Here is a 15,853-nt window from a genome sequence, read left to right as displayed (position 1 = left end):
TTCCTCATTTATAGCAGTGGCTTTATTATGAGAAATTAGTTTTGAGCTGATCACTTACAGTTGTGTAAGCACGTGAGCTGTTGGCTCAGTGAGGAACCTGAGCTTGCAGGAAACATTGCAGTACAATCCTCAATGTTTTTGAATTTGGGAAAAGTCTTCAAAACACATTTGTGCTTTCTGCATCAAAATTCTACAGTTCTCTCCAGAGGCTGTACAAAATTTATTCAGACTAAAATACTTACGTAGAAAAATATGATAGTCTGTTACAATTAAAAATATGTCTGCTATAACTAAAGTAAAACATTCAATTGTCAAGCCAGTATTTTACAAAATCCAGTAAACATGATCGTGAATCTGAGAATTTGGTTTATAAAAACATACATTCTTTTGCATATACAATTCCTTCTCTGAAAAGCCACATTTGTGCAGGAAGATTTTGCCTTTGCCTTTGTCATTCTTTATTTGTCTGACTTTATTTGAAAATTACAAGCATAACGGTCATTAAAACCAAGATGTGTATGGTTGGTTTTACTGCAGCTGAAGCCCGTGTGAGCTCTTGGTAGAGGGGAGTTCTGGGACATGAAGTAACTCTTGAACGGATCTGATCTGAGACCTCTGGGAAAGAGAAGTCCTGTTTCAAAGCACTGAAGTTACCAGTGTTGTCAGGTATTTCCACTGTCTTCAGCATCGATTTAAATCCTGGTACAGTAGCCTAGGAGCAAATACAAAAGTGTTCTTCCTTGGTTTGAAACCTTGAGTTCAACTGTGAAACAATCACTGTTTACACTTTAAATGTACAAGAAAAATTGTTCTAAAGATACATTTGAGAGCACAGAATGAGAAAAGAGTATAGTTTTCACGTTATAGCAATAAGACTCTTGCTGTACAAGAGAGGGAATCCTGCAGTGATGCTCAAGCATAAGCCCTTGGCAGCAGGCAGAGCCTACAGGGCATGGATGTTCTCTAGTAGTTCCACAGAGAAACCATTTTGACACAAGGAAATGACAGTCACTGGTGGTGGTGTCAGCCCGGTGCTGCCCAGATCCCAGCCTCTCCTCACCCTGCAAGAGCTCTGTGGTTTGTTTCAAACACCTCAAGCTCCTGCTGCTGTGCTCCAGCTGCTCATCCCATCTGGCTCTACAGAGGATTGTTATCTCTGGACATTGAGGACTGTATCAAAAAATTTCCTTTCTGCTAATATTTAAATATATACCTTTTAAAAAATCTGTTAAAGAGTCTTCACACCTCATATCTATGACTTGAGCAGTTCAGCTCACCCACCTCTAAGGATGCTGTCTTACTGTGCTCGGGAACTCAACGCAATTAGAAGCAATACTTCAGTAAGGCTGCATACTCACATTGATCACATATGTCCCAGGCAAAAGGAGGAGAAAGTACTCCCCTTGTTCATTTGTTCTGTAGGGGCAGACGTGTGGCCTTCCTCTGGCTTCCACGATGGCATTGGGAATAGGATTCCCATTCTTATCAGTAACTTGGCCTTTGACACCTATGAAAAAGGGAGAGAAGAGAAAAATCATGAGCTGTAACTGGTGAGCCTCCTTCTCTGAGAAAGTCAGACTGTTCTGTTGCACTCAAAGGCTGTTTGACCACATTTCAGCACATCTAATAATATCACTAGTCACTTTGGTCTCACTGAAGGGAATTAAACCAGAAAATTCTTGGCTGTTGTTAATAGTTTACCCTCATGTTAAGTTAGAAAACAGTACTGTAATCTCCTAAATCTCATTTGCTGAAGGCATCATACACACTGTATGTCTTTTACCGAAGGGCTTCAATCTTCAATACAGGTTTGGCAGTTTTTGCACACAAACACACACACCCCCCCTTCTTTTTGTAATTTAAAATAAGTCAGCCTCTTGTCTAGTACTTCCCAAAGGCAGAATACCAACAATGTCTGCTTATGAAGTAGTTTCCCTTAATTCCCACACAACATCTTCAAGGCAGCACAGGCATTAAGCAGAGATAAAATAGCAGTCAGATATTTAAGGCAACAAAATGCAAGATAAGCAACAGATTTGTGCAAACTCTTCAACTCATTGAAAAGCACCACAGCTTCACTAAGCAGAGTTCTCTTCTAAATGTGAAGTCAGATCACACCTAGAGAAGCCTTTCAAATTTACAAAATCCAAGCAGCAAAGACCCTGTGCTGAGGCACACATACACTTAGAGATGTCTGAAATAAATGATTGTCCCAAGGCTGCTCAGGAAAGTGAGGGGAGGGGTGGAGTGCATGGTCAGACATGCCCCAGAGCCTGTCCCCAGCACATTTTAAGCCCCTTGCACACCTGTAGCAGCACCCATTGCCCCTCACTTGACACACTTGTAAGTTCTCCTGCCTTACCCATCCCCTGGCCTTGTAGCACTTCCTGTTCAGAAGCTCCCAGATCTCTTCCCTGTGAGCTGTGACACTGACAGGCTGCTGAGGAGTTCCCCCTAAGCTGGCCTCAGTTTTCACTCCACCCCCATTTGCATACCCACCTAGGTGTACTTGTTTGATATATTCGATCAGAGCAACTTGGTTGTCTCTCCAGAACTTTTCCAGCTGGTCTGCTGGAGGATATTTACAGCATGACAGCTCCAATGTAATTTCAAAACACTGTCCCCAGACATAGTTGTAATCTTGCATTCCACCTTAAAAGTGAAATAAAAGGGTGTTCAGCTGCAAAGAAACACTAAGGTCAAACTAAAAGACAAATGGCTAAGTTAAAATGTTGGTACTTGCATCATACCTGTAAGAAAAGTAAATCAGATAAATTATTCCTCAATGCCACACTTGTATTTACTGCCTCCTGTGGAAAACCAACTTAATTATTTACTCTAGTTACTCATAGAGTGTTGTTTTCTAAAGCATACTTCATTTTGGAAATGATGATGATTGTGGCTGAGAAGGGTGGATCTTTGACTTAAATTCATTCAAGCTTTCCCAACTAAAAAGGGACAGATAGGCTGGCACAGGATTTGCCACTGCCAAAGCCATTCCAAGAACCTTTTAAGTCTTTGAATTCAGACAATGAAAACAACATACACAGTGCAGAAGCCCCATTTTCTATTTGGCTACACATAAACAGTAATGAAAAGTGAGAACATCTTACCAGAAGCAGCTGAATGAAACATCAGTGATGTTCTTACCTTCCAGCTGGTACCAAGAGTACCCGTTGGTGATGCCGTCTGGGAAGGTTTGCCTGTTGTCACACCCCGTCCCTTTGTACATGCTGGCATGGTTGGAAGAATAGGTTTTTGCCAGGTGAATAAAGACATCATCGTCTGGAGATCTGCTATAGCCTTTCAAAGAGCCAGTAACTGCAGAATGAAGATAGCCATTGTCTCATTACTGGTAAAACATACAGTGCTGGCTTACGAGCAGGATAAACATCACCCAAATGGCCGTATTAGGCAGGGAATTTTGATGGGGTTTATCAAATTTTGCCCATCCCAACTCAAAAGCTAGAAGAACCTTGCAGGAATCCTTGTAAATTTTGCTTTGGTATAGACAACGTTCCTAAACCCAGTCAGTTGTGGAGAACAGAGTTTGTTACCAGCTTACCTGGGTTACCATTATCAAAGGTGTAACTGGCAACCAGGGCACCCCCATGCAAGTTTGCTGAAAGAACAAATGTTTCATTTTTTATCCAGTCCATTACTGCTCGAGTCTCTGGCTGAATGCTAGCATTGTTATTTTCAAAGGCATCAGGAAAATTTCTGTTCAGATCTTCTCCATTCCTGTTGTATCTTAGAAAGAGAGAAGACATTACCATTACTGTTTTGCCTGTGGATAGTTCCACATCACCAGCTTCCCAGTACTCCAGATCTGTGGTGTGCTAGTGTCTCCAGGGAACAGGCAAGATGACCATTTTTTATTTCTCAAGCATTAAGGTGATGGACTTCAGTTTGCTTTCTGGCAGCACTGGAATTTTCATAGGACACAATAAAACAATTCCAAGTGGAAACACAGAATATTTAACATGCACATAGCATGCACACCTACACGTAAGTGAATTAGAAAAACCAGAGGCAGATCAGAAGGACTTTGTCCTCCTCCTATATGTGTTTTTCCTGCTTGTATAGAGGACCAAGGTAACTACTGAATGGCTGTATCCCTTGGACTGTTGTCACTCTCAACAGACAGAAAAAATTTGAGTCAAACACCAGTACATCTTCTCCCTAAACCTTAAGGTCCAGCCTGTGCAAATGCTCTCTTGCTTTTTCACTCAGACAGGTCAGTACAGGAGTAAAGAGGGTATTCACCGTTGACTGCATTAATTTTTGAACTCAGTCAGTTAAACTCTATTTGACAGTGAGAGGATAAAAAATACTCCCCTCCATAAAAGTTCCATCTATTTGCTGAGGAATGCATTTTTTCTTAATAAAAAGGATGGCCTACACTGGTCACCTAAAGAACTAAACTACCTGAACTCTCTTGTTGGGGTCCCTTCCCCTCCTGCCATGGAGCCCTGGCAGAGGGGCCCTGAGGGGACAGACACGGGGTTTCGCTGCCCCTGCTCAGCCTCGTTCCCCTTTGGTTGTTTTGTGTTCCCCTGCCCGGGAAGGACCCTCGGGTCCCGTGATTGAGCAGTTCCTCGGCAGAGCCCCGGCCATGCGGCTGGAGAAATAAACATCTCTGAAACATCTACCACAAATCAGTCCATAGATATTTCTTTTCCATGGGCCTTGTTGTCTGATACACCTGTTGCAGTATCTGCACTGTAACACTCTCTTTGCACTTGTTTCTGATGTTGCCAAGGCCAGCGATCCAAGAGAACTTCTAGCTCATGGGTTTGCTTTTTTTGCACATTCCAACTTTGTCCTTTGGGCATTTCTTCCCATTCTCTCACTCTCTCTTTCCTTCTTCTAGCTTGTTAAGCTTTTCATCCCCTTTTTATTCTCTGCAATAGTCACATTAAAGAATGCAAAAGTAACACAGGATGCAATGCCAAGTTATATTTTCTTCTGTGTAGGTTTTTTTCCTACCACTACTATTAGCACAGAACCTATTACAGCCAGCTCTGCTTGTGTAACTCCTCCTTCTTACTAAATCCACATTCAACATGATTTTAAACACATTGCTAGAAGTCCATTCAACAAGCTTAGACACACCTTTTCTCGTTACGAAGGGTTATAGAATTCTCCAGTTGAAATAGATCCCTGTGGGTGGAATTTTCCTTCTTTTCTTGTAGCACTCTAAAGTTGCTACAAAATAGGGAATTGTGCTTGTATTAGCAATCTGTGTCTCCTGCTTAAAAGGTGAAGTCATTACACCTTTCTGACCAATTTTTTCTGGCCACACCATATATAAACACTGGTCTGACTCAGTCTTCCAGAAACTCTATGCCATAACAACATGTCTTCAGAAGAGCACAGGCAAAAATTAGCCCTAGCACATCCTGTAGACTCTGCTCTCCACCAAGTATGATTCAGTCTTCTGGCTATCTGCGATTATTACTCCCCACCCATCTCTTTTACCTCTCCCACCCTCCTAAGCCACCCTTACCTTCCTCGTGTGTAATAACAATCAGGCACTTTTGTAGCTTCAAATCCATCGGGATTCATCGTTGGCATGATATGAATCCGGGTATTATTGAGTAACCGGGTAATAACTGGGTCACGTCCATAGCTGTTCACTAGGAAATCTATCAAATGGAGCAGGATTTCTCTCCCAACAGTCTGTGTAAAGAAGCATAGATTTTACTTTAAGTCTGATATGGAAGAAAAAGAAGAAGAAAATAAATAAATAAAGACCCACCACCTTGCACTTCCAGCTTTTTCTTATGGACTACACATACATACAAGGCATATGAGAGCATTCTGATCAACACTGCTTTGTTTTATGCTCTCCCCTAAATATATTTAAAGCAATTGAATAGATTAAAGGAATCACTGGAGGGTTTTCACAAGGGTTTTAAACCCAGATCAGCCGGACCTTTTTGTATAATGGGAAACTGACTGTGTCAGATGCACTGCTTAAATCTTGCATGGATAAGGAACAGCTATAAAAAAAACTAAAGCTGCCTGATAAACATCATGTGGGCTTGGGAACACCCCACTGCATTTTCTCAGTCCCACAGGAGGGTCCCAGCTCTGTGCTGGTGCTGAGTGACCCTGCACACAAGCACCGGTGCTGTGCGGCACCACTTGGCAGTGGTGGTTCAGAAGGAAGGGAGGACAAGTCTGCCATGTTTTCCAGGATGCTACAGAGCAGGATTTTTTCTTGTTGATCCTCTTTTATGGAAAGCCAATATTAATACAAGATCAAAGAGGCCACATAGATACTTCTGTTACATTATTTTAATATCATGAACATGTGCATTGGGGAAACCAAATAAATCCTTAGAAAAAGACACGGAAAGACATTTGGATACAGACTTTAGATCAAGGAGAGGCAGTGGCAGGGAAAATGCTAACCATGTATTTTTGTTCATATAAGTTTGTATAAGTCATGAAAGCTGACATCTCCCTTTAGTCTATCAGATTTTAGGCAAAATAGTGTCAAGTACCAGATCCAGAGTTAAGGACAATCCTATTCTACCCCAGAAACCACTGCTAGTGTTCACTGGACCATACTTTCCAGGGGCACTGTGACCCATGCCTCAAGGGTGCTTTAGGGTTCCTAAGCCCTGTCTGGAAAGGGAACAAACCAAGACTTGCAAGCAGATGAGTTCTAGAGATAACTTATCTCTACTTTATCTCCAAGAACAAAGCCTGGTATATCACAACAGGATCTAAACCAGCACCTGAGTATGTGAAAACAGACTGCTCTGCAGGTTTGATAAATACACTCTGTGAAATGTAAGAAGGGATGCAACAGAACCATCTTGTACAGGCAGCTCTTGAAAAGGGTGATAGACATCTTGGGAAGCATGTAAGGGTGGGGGAAGAAAGGAGAGGAGAGAAATCAGCCAAATCATGGCCGTGGGCATGAGAGATGAAGGTCAGAATCAGCAAGAATGGCTCTACCACAGAGACAGCTAAACTACAGACAAGACTGGACTGCTGTCTGGAGAAACTGGGAAAGTGCTCTTCTCCTACTGTACTTCTGTTCAGTGCCTGACCAAAAGAAATCCCAGAAAGAAAGGGTAGAGAAGCAGGAACAGAAAGGGGGAAAAAAAGAAAAGTAACACAAGAATGTGGTAGGAAAGGACAGTGTTTACAAAGAAAGAAAGATGACCAGATTTTCACAGATGACATTCTTTGCACTTAAAAGTTAATCCAGGCTTACTTACATGTACAGTATTTTACAAACTATTTTATAGGATTCCTGGTATATAGCTATTGTTGTACTCAGGACATTAAGCGATTCAGGTCATCATAAGTGTGTTGGCACCTGGATGATTGCACAGTGAGAGAAGAATACACTTATTACCACTATTTTGGTGTGGTAACAGAGGGGTGGTTTTGTTTTGGTCCAGAGGACCCTGCATTGCTTGAGAAAGCACATCTGGAAGTATCTGAGGAGAAGTTTTTGTTTCTGGGAAAGTTCAAGATCAAGTTTTGATCTTTGCCCTTGGAAGGACAGCATCTGCTGCTCAGTCAAGCTTGACCCTGTTACTACAGAGGTCAGATGTACCTGTGGATAAGAGTTATGAGTCACTTAGTTTTACTTTAGAGCTTCAAATAAAGTATCTAGGCAGACTGAAGGTAGGCTGCTGACAGTAAAGTCGAGGACAGACAACTTAACCTGCCTCAAGTTTAACATGAAGATAGAGAGAAAAGCATGTATGTGTTCTGGGGCTTTGAGAGGACATGAACACTTAGTTTTGACTGTAGTATCCCAAGGGAGATGCCAAGGTGTATTGTTTTACTGTATTCACATGAAGTGTGACAGGAAAGCAAAGGAAATCCCTTTCCCCCACCTCTAGGGATACAATTAGACATTAAGTTTCTCTGTTCACTTTCAGATGTCAGCCTCTTCCTGTGCCCCAAAGGGAGAGAGTCAGCAGGAAAGGCTTTCAGTGATCCTCAGGGGAAAGCCTTGAATGAAGAAGCGTGCATATGTCAGGATGTAGATCAACGCTGTAGAAAAGGGCATGACTGCTGCTTCTGCACACAAATCCTTTAAACTTCTGACTCTGCCTGCTGGCAGGGCTGTGTCAGCACCCTGCTCAGCTACCACAGGGATTACTCAAGAAGCCCGAGCAGCAGCAAGTTAGGAGATTAAGGTTAGCTCCAATTGCACCTGCACTGTAACACTTTACTGCATCAGCCCTGAGTTTAGAACACTGTTGTTACCACATGATAGAGACCTAATACCAGGGGACTATGGGTGGATGGACTCTGCCCATTTTATTATTACAATTCTTCCCTTAATCATGGCCTGGTTTTTAAGTTGAACGATGTTGAAAGAAAGATCCAAACCATCAGGTAGGACCTGTTTCAGGGCAACACAGTCTTGCCAGTCTCCCTGCTCCAGCCCCAGCTGCTCCACAGGCCAGGTTCAGCATACCAGGCACAACCCCACCTAAGGAAGTGGAGTTAGAGCAGAGGAACCAGTAGGCCATCCTGGTTTCCCACTGAAATGCCATCACACTTGCAAGGTGTTATTTTTAACACTTGTACAGTGCTAATTATTATGCACCGCTAGGACACACCCCACTGGGGTTGTCCTGCTTTGCTAAAACACACCAGTGTTAAAGTGACTGTTTATGCAAAGAGTTTGGCACACATCCCTTTACTTCTCCAGCAGCAGTCACTGTGGACATCTGAGAACTACCACGTGTATGATAGGGAAGTGCAGTTCCCTGGTTTATCACTGAAGGAAATGGCAACACAAAGCCTGCTTTTGAGCTAGTAACTGGCATTAGTCTTTACCACCTGGACAAATTCCACAGGCTTCAGACTTTACCTGGCTGAGACAGGGATAGCTTTTTCTTTTCCCACTCAGAAGAGTGTGAGGAAAGACAAGGAAAAAAGCAACTGCAGCAGGGCAGTGTTAAAATGTTTTGAAACAGACCTCAGCAACATCCAGATTTTTTTAAAGTCTGTTGTTAGCATTGAGATTTGATTGCTTTGAATTTTGAAATCTCTGGTGCTTATGACCTTCTAATTCTGAAGCTAGGTGGAAAATAGTTCACTATGCAATAAATATTTTTTATAAATTTTTTTTTTTCATAGAGCAAATACTGTTTCACTGCATATCACTTCAATAATACATCACACAGGACTGACGACATAGGAATAAAGGCTTACAATTCCTTATAGCAAGTTGTGCAGTATGTGCAGTATTCTTTTTGTGCAATTGGATGATAAAAAACCAGCCATATTTTCCACAGTGGTATTTTGATAGTGTAAATGCAGCTTCCATTAATTTTTTGGACATAAGAGTGAGAAATTCTACACAAAACTCATCAGTTTATTGTCTGGTCATTTTAAAAGACCCCATTATATTGATCACAAATAAATCTACTCCAGTCCTTACTCATCTAAGCCCTAATATTTCAGGAGAGCCTACTGTGGATATGACTGTGTCTATGATGACATGGAAAATAGGGCATAGTTTCTTTAACTTATTTCACAAGATAAGTCAGCAGATAAATACATCCTTTCACGTAGGCAAGTTCAGACCTATCAGTACAGGCTCAGTTTCACAAAATGAAAGAGGAAAAATACTACTATTTTTAATAATATTTTATACTACTGTATAATTCTACTATTTCTATTAGTGCTTTATTTATATTATTATAAATAAATTATTGTTTATTATAAATAAAATATTGTACTATTTAAGATTATTTGCATTGCTGTTATTTTATACTACACAATGAGAAAATAAAGCGATCAGAAGTGGATACTGCAGGAGAAAAGGACTGATATCAGCACTGCCACCCTGAGAAAGAGTTTATCTTGTGATGGTCCGGTTACACTATAGCTGCAGAAGGTTAAAGCCATATACTCAATACATTAAAGGGAAAAAGCAGAAACACACAGGTAGTTTACAGTTTGTTCAGAGGTGCTTTTCCTTAAAGGGTTTCCCTGCAGTGATATACATGGTTTAGGAACAGCCTTCCAATTAGATCCTATTTGTTCAGTTGTGTAGAATGGACTCAAGTCCCTGGCACAGAGGTTCCAAAGGTAATAGTTCTGCTCCATTTATGACCTAGGAGTATTTAGGTGTTTGGGTGTGGTCAATGTTAAGCAGGAGGAGTACTTCCCCAGGGAGGAATATGTGACTTAGAAAGAAAAGATCTTTCAAGTAAGAATACAAGGCTGGGACAAGAGAAGCTGTGCCTAATTCAGAATGGGAGTTGCCCCAGAAGATCAGGCAACCTCTCCCTCATCTTCCCCCGCAGACTTTATTAACATTTCACAGGCTTATGCATTTTGTGCAGCCAATTACTGCCATTTTGATTAAAGTCAGTTTAAATCAGTTTTAATTTGGCTCGGGTTAAACAAAAAGTACCGCTAAAAATGGTGTCCAGCTACACACAGCCAACACAAAGAATGGGAGAAGTCTTTTGTTACCTCTCAGTGGATCTGGGGCAAAAGTTCACTCTATTTGGCAACAGTGAACACAAATGAAAATCTTTTAAATCTCAGCTGGTTATGTCTTACAGTATTAAGAAAAGTGAACTTACTTAAAAAAATAAATCTTTCCAGTTCTGAAAAAAAATACTCCTTTTCTACTATTGTGTACTCACTTTACTTTGTTAGAACTTCCCTGTTGGGCAGCTTTCCAAATAACCTAGATTTTCTTCCAGCAGCATGTGCGAACAGCCCACACACATGTAATTTAGGTTCCAGCCCAACTTTTATGTTTTTGGAGCAGCTGGCCAGCTGAGTCAAAGTTAAGCCTCATTTGTGTGGTCACAACAGGTTAGAAGGGCAGCATCACCAAACAATACTTGAGAACTTCTCATTTTGTATCATTTGTGGAAAGCGTCGTTGAAGCACAAAAGACCTGAGTGGATCAATGAAGTCATAATCTCTTTATGAAAGACTCTGGCACACAAGTTGAAGCTTGTTGTATAATTAGTGCAAAACTTATCTGCTTAATATATTGCAGGGATAGTTCAATCTGTCCCCAGGGACTAGCAGAATCTTAGATCATGGAAAAAAAATATTCAAGTTCTCCAATGCTTCTCTATATGAGGAATTAATTTCCTGCCATCTGAAATACATTTATGATCAGATAAAAAAATCCCAAACACTAACTGTGAGTTACCTGTATGTACCAAAAAAACCCATACAGCAAAAATCATCATGAGTGCCTAAAAAGGAGGAATAGCTCTATTTCCAGAATGTTCCCTAGGTGTGAGCTTAGTCTGACAAACAACTGGAATGTAACATGCCTTAGCTAGGCAGCTCAAGGATCAACCCTGCTCAGATTGTCTGGCACTGTGTCTGACTTTAAAAGAAAATCATGTCTCATTTCTTCATGAAGTCAACAAAAAACTTAGATCCCAGGCAGTGATCCAAGTTGCCAATCCCCAGCAACTCCCAGCCCTGTGGATGTGCAAACAGTGTGTATTTCTATGGCCAAAGCTCCTCCTGAGTATCCAGCTGGGCAGTGATAATGAAGGGGGTGCTTCCTTGTGGAGACTTCAGTATGTGTGGCCCTCTGCAGTCCAGCAACATTGGATTTGCAAGCCAGGCCATTCTGGATGAGATAATATCCTGCCCTCCACCTCCTTCCCATCAAAGCTGGGTGATTTATAGTCCCAGGTTTGCAATCCCCTTCAGCAGTCTGCAGGGACTGCAGTATGGAGCCTCAGTTCCTGGACGCCTTGGTGACCCACACCAGGTTTCAGGAGCTGCAAACCCTGTCTTGGGCATCCAGTAACAAATGTACCTATTTGAAACCATGAATCAGCTTCCTCCCACACAGAGTTAAATTCCCAAGCAGCCAAGCTCCCAGCAGCACTTTGAGCAAGGCCAGTGTCAAACAAGGTGAAACTAGTCTAACTTGGGGAAATTCTTGGCACAAAATGTCACAAGTGCCTGTAGGCGTGCAAGTGCTCACACACAGTATTGTTAACAGCAGTAATTCGAGACATGTTACCCTTTGCACAGGATACATTTCCACTATGTCTGTTTTTTCTCGGTTTTGGGAATTCAGAGTCTAGCACATATATATATATACATACATATCTTGCTACTCCTGTTAAATTATTTAACCTTCACATGAAAGACTGCATAAAAATATATTGTGTAGTTTAAACTTATCCTGAATATGACTAATATAATCAGGTAAAGCTAAAGAATAAAAGAAAGAGAAAGCAAAGAAGTACTATAGAAGACAGTGAAGCTTTGATTCTTTCTGATTCAGATTCAAGTACCGCACCAGGTAGGCTCATAATCATAATTTCTTCTTTATCATTAATAAGTGGGCATTCTTCCCAGAGCAAGTTTATTGTTCTGGAATTGATTTTTGTTTTGTTCTCAGTGTTATCTCAGGTGAATCTAGGTGTTCCTAGCCTAAGGTTCCAAAGATAAATTTTCTTCCTAAAATAAATAATTTGATGCTTCACAGCAATTATTATTTAATCTTAGGATGTGTTTGAAGAGTTCTATCAGTCATATTTCATGCCTAGGCAATAATAATGTACAAGCAAACTACTGCATCTGACTCATTGCCAGGAAACTTAAAGCCTCTGTGTTTACTCACTTGGAGAAGACAAAGCTCTCCACTCAAGAGAGGTCTTGGGTGTAGGATTGTAGGACTCTTCACCATGATGTAAGGTCTCCTAAGGCCCTTCCACCAAAACAAGGGAACTTTATTCTGAAAATTCCTCAATAAATACACACATATTTTGTCCTCCTTGAGTTATGACATACCTCAATAATAAGAAGCACATGCCTGAGAAAAGTTCACTCTAAACCTCTGGCAAGTGTATTTGGTATAAATGACATTGCAAAAATTGAAACGTACCTCATCCCCATGCATATTAGCAACATACTTGAACTCTGGAATGCCAATCTTATGATGGGTTGGAAACTTTCCCAGAACAAGAACCCACAGGTCTCTACCTTTAAGAGGGGAAGGGGAAAAGACATTTTTTAAAACAAGTGTAAAATCATACAAGCCTTAGAAGAATAAAAAGCGTTGGTCATTAAGACCATTGTACAAATTCCAGTATTTCATTGGTGCCCACTCAGTCCTACATATAACATATCAAAGTAGACTGTGGGGTTCTTTTATTCTATGAATATTTGCAATATTAGTTAGAGGAATGTTTTGCCTTCTGACCAAGTATGTCGTAAACCCTGCAATTTCTAAAGCATTTAACCAGGACTAGAAAAGAAGGCTTCTTTTTTTTTTTTTTTCCTAATAAACATTTTTCAAGTTAAATTTAGCAAATAAGATCACTCTTCCTGCCCCCAAATTTTGAATCATAAGGCTTTTCTGAAATTTATACAGAAGTTTTCATTATCACAAAGAAAGAACATCTGGTTTTGTACAAAAGACAACACAAAAAAGCTAAACATATTCATGCATTACTGCTCAGAAAACAGGAGGTAGCAGAAAGAGCTGCATCAGAGACATATTCCAAATATATCAGCAGGGAAAGAATTAATAGCTACAGAAAGAGTATTAGTTAGGACCACTAAAGCTGCACAAGAAGCTGAACTTTAAGCAACAAAATAAACAAACATACATACATTTTGGAAGTCCTCACTTAAGCAGGGGGGAGACGGCGAGGGGAGGGCATTTTCTGTTACTATTTTTAGTGATACTGTGGCATTTCAGACCTCATCTGCAAATCTGTGCTTCCCACTAGTCTGCTCATAGAGGTGGAAAACTCAAGTTTCAGCAGATGGCAGCAATGAAACTGGACCAGTTCCTTCATACGAGCAGTGACAGCCTATAGATTGCTAATGGCCAGACCTCATGAACATACTACCTGTCCCCAGCTCCACACGGGGCTTGTTGGGGCCCACAGCCTGTCTGAGAGGAGCCCAGCCATCACTGCTACTTGCAGGAAATAGCAACGTAGGAACTGCTATATGCAGTACTATAAAAAGCCTTAGTTCCTAAATCTCTGTGGATCATCAAATCTGCAGTAAACAAACTCTGGAGCATATCAGTTTCCCATTCCTGAAGCCATGACCCCTCTAGTCATGCATGTGCCACAGCATTTTTGTTTTCCTTTCTAGCTATGTGACTGACTCACAGCAGCTATACCACAAGGGTCATGACTTCAGGAATGGGAGAAAAACTTGAAGAGGACTGAAGCAACGCTGCAAGATGCACTGAAACAGTTGGAAGAGAGGTAAAACTGAAGACAGTGATTGCCAAACTAAATTCTCAGTTAACAGAATCAGAGTCTTAGGCCTAGGATCAAGAAGCAACAAAACAGTGCTGAGACCTGATAGACTCAACAAGGAGTGATCTCAGTATCCCCTGGTTTTACAGTCACTCTTGAAGACATTGGTGTTCAACCCTTGTAACCATGCTATGCACAAAGCTGTGAGATGCTGCTACTGACTCTTTCATTAAAGGACAATGTGAGCAAGCAATCCGTGCTTTTAAAAATAATTTTGTGGCAACTGATTTGGTAAGAAGCTAGTTATTTGGCCTTGTTGTATGTAGAGCCACTGTTTCATAAAAAAAGAAAAAACTTGATTTCTGTAAGCCTAGACAAGTTGTAGATGGAGAACCCAAATATACTAGCATTTAAGCACATTCTTCTTCAAAAGGAAAGAGAACACCCACATCATCTCACCCTAGCCCTTCTCCCCTCCAAAACCTCCAGAGGTCCCCTCTAACCTCAACCATCCTGCAGCTCTGTGAAAATAGATGACAAGACTTGCTGCAATAGCCGATGTTTAGAACTAAAAACAATTCTAGTAGTGAAAAAAGTATGCTACTGTTATTCATAATCAAGTGTGGACAACAACCTCAACTTATTTTCCATCTCTGCAATGTGTCATTCTCTCTACAGTTGTATCCTGGGGCAACTTACAATGAATTACCAAGGAAGTCCTTCCAGAATGCTCCTATGATTCTCTGTCCTTATGCCCTCTAAGCTCTGGTTCCCAGCTCTCATTCCCTCTACTGGAAGGCAAGTTCAGACATCCCTCCTTGGTGTTAGTTGCCATGTGGACTTCTGCACCAAGAGGAACACACCTGCCTACAGCTGCGATTGCAGCCTTTCCGCCCAAATTTAAAGGTGGCTACTGCAAACCTACAACATGCAGCTCATTGTATATACTCAAGCAAAGAGTACAAGTAGAGCTAAAGTGCTCTAGATGTTTCCATCATTTAAGATTTTCTACCAATAATATTGTATTCTGATTTCAAATTTAAAAAAAATACTTCCAGTGTCTTGCCATCAGCAGTACTCATTCCTGCTGCTCTCACTGGGAATTGCACTCATGGGAAACACAAGGAAGAGCTAAGTATAGACTAACATTAAGTACTGATGTAAATTGGTCTTTCCAGCATTAGTGTTTAGACTGCTTAGAGTTTGTGTGAGGGCTATCTACATGCTAAACACTCCCATGAACTGAGATACCAATTATTTCCTGGCATTTCCAGCTTGTAAGAAGTATTAAACCTTCCATTAACAATTAAAATACATTCCTGGGTCTGTTCAGCCTGCAGTACTGGATAGTGTACCTATGAGGGATGATGTAAGATTTCTTTCCATGTGGCAGTAATTAACTGCATATAAAAAGATTCAGCATATGGATGGTTTCCTTTAATCAGAAAAGCCTAGATAACTCTGGTTTGGTACCTGAAGGGAACAGCTAAGCTTCCTCTCAAAGCCATTTCTCACTGCCAAATTGCCAAACCAAAACTGACGTCAACTAATTAGTGAACTACATTTCAAGTGATGAAGACAAACTTGTGTTTCTAACTGTGTGTCTCAGGACAAGTAACAAGACTTGTATTGGAGCA

General features: G+C 41.0%; 1 protein-coding gene across 2 annotated transcripts in view; it reads right to left on the bottom strand.

Annotated features, from left to right (window-relative positions):
• Nucleotides 1–15,853, bottom strand: part of CPM (carboxypeptidase M) — a 28,173-nt gene continuing 12,320 nt past the window's right edge. Inside the window, exons 3-9 of one of the 2 annotated variants that reach the window (XM_048299944.1) lie at nucleotides 12,881–12,978; nucleotides 5,510–5,682; nucleotides 3,566–3,750; nucleotides 3,151–3,321; nucleotides 2,500–2,652; nucleotides 1,359–1,507; nucleotides 1–712 (exon numbers count right to left, since the gene is read on the bottom strand). In XM_048299944.1, coding sequence (XP_048155901.1) covers nucleotides 473–712; nucleotides 1,359–1,507; nucleotides 2,500–2,652; nucleotides 3,151–3,321; nucleotides 3,566–3,750; nucleotides 5,510–5,682; nucleotides 12,881–12,978 — 1,169 coding nt within the window. In that variant the 3' untranslated portion in view covers nucleotides 1–472. The remainder of the gene's footprint in view (nucleotides 713–1,358; nucleotides 1,508–2,499; nucleotides 2,653–3,150; nucleotides 3,322–3,565; nucleotides 3,751–5,509; nucleotides 5,683–12,880; nucleotides 12,979–15,853) is intronic. The other variant, XM_048299946.1, reaches the window with a different exon arrangement.

The sequence above is a fragment of the Corvus hawaiiensis genome, chromosome 4, assembly GCF_020740725.1.
Source record: "Corvus hawaiiensis isolate bCorHaw1 chromosome 4, bCorHaw1.pri.cur, whole genome shotgun sequence".
Lineage (NCBI taxonomy): Eukaryota > Metazoa > Chordata > Aves > Passeriformes > Corvidae > Corvus > Corvus hawaiiensis.
Note: the sequence above shows the minus strand (reverse complement) of the source record. Positions and strands in the feature narration are given on the sequence as shown.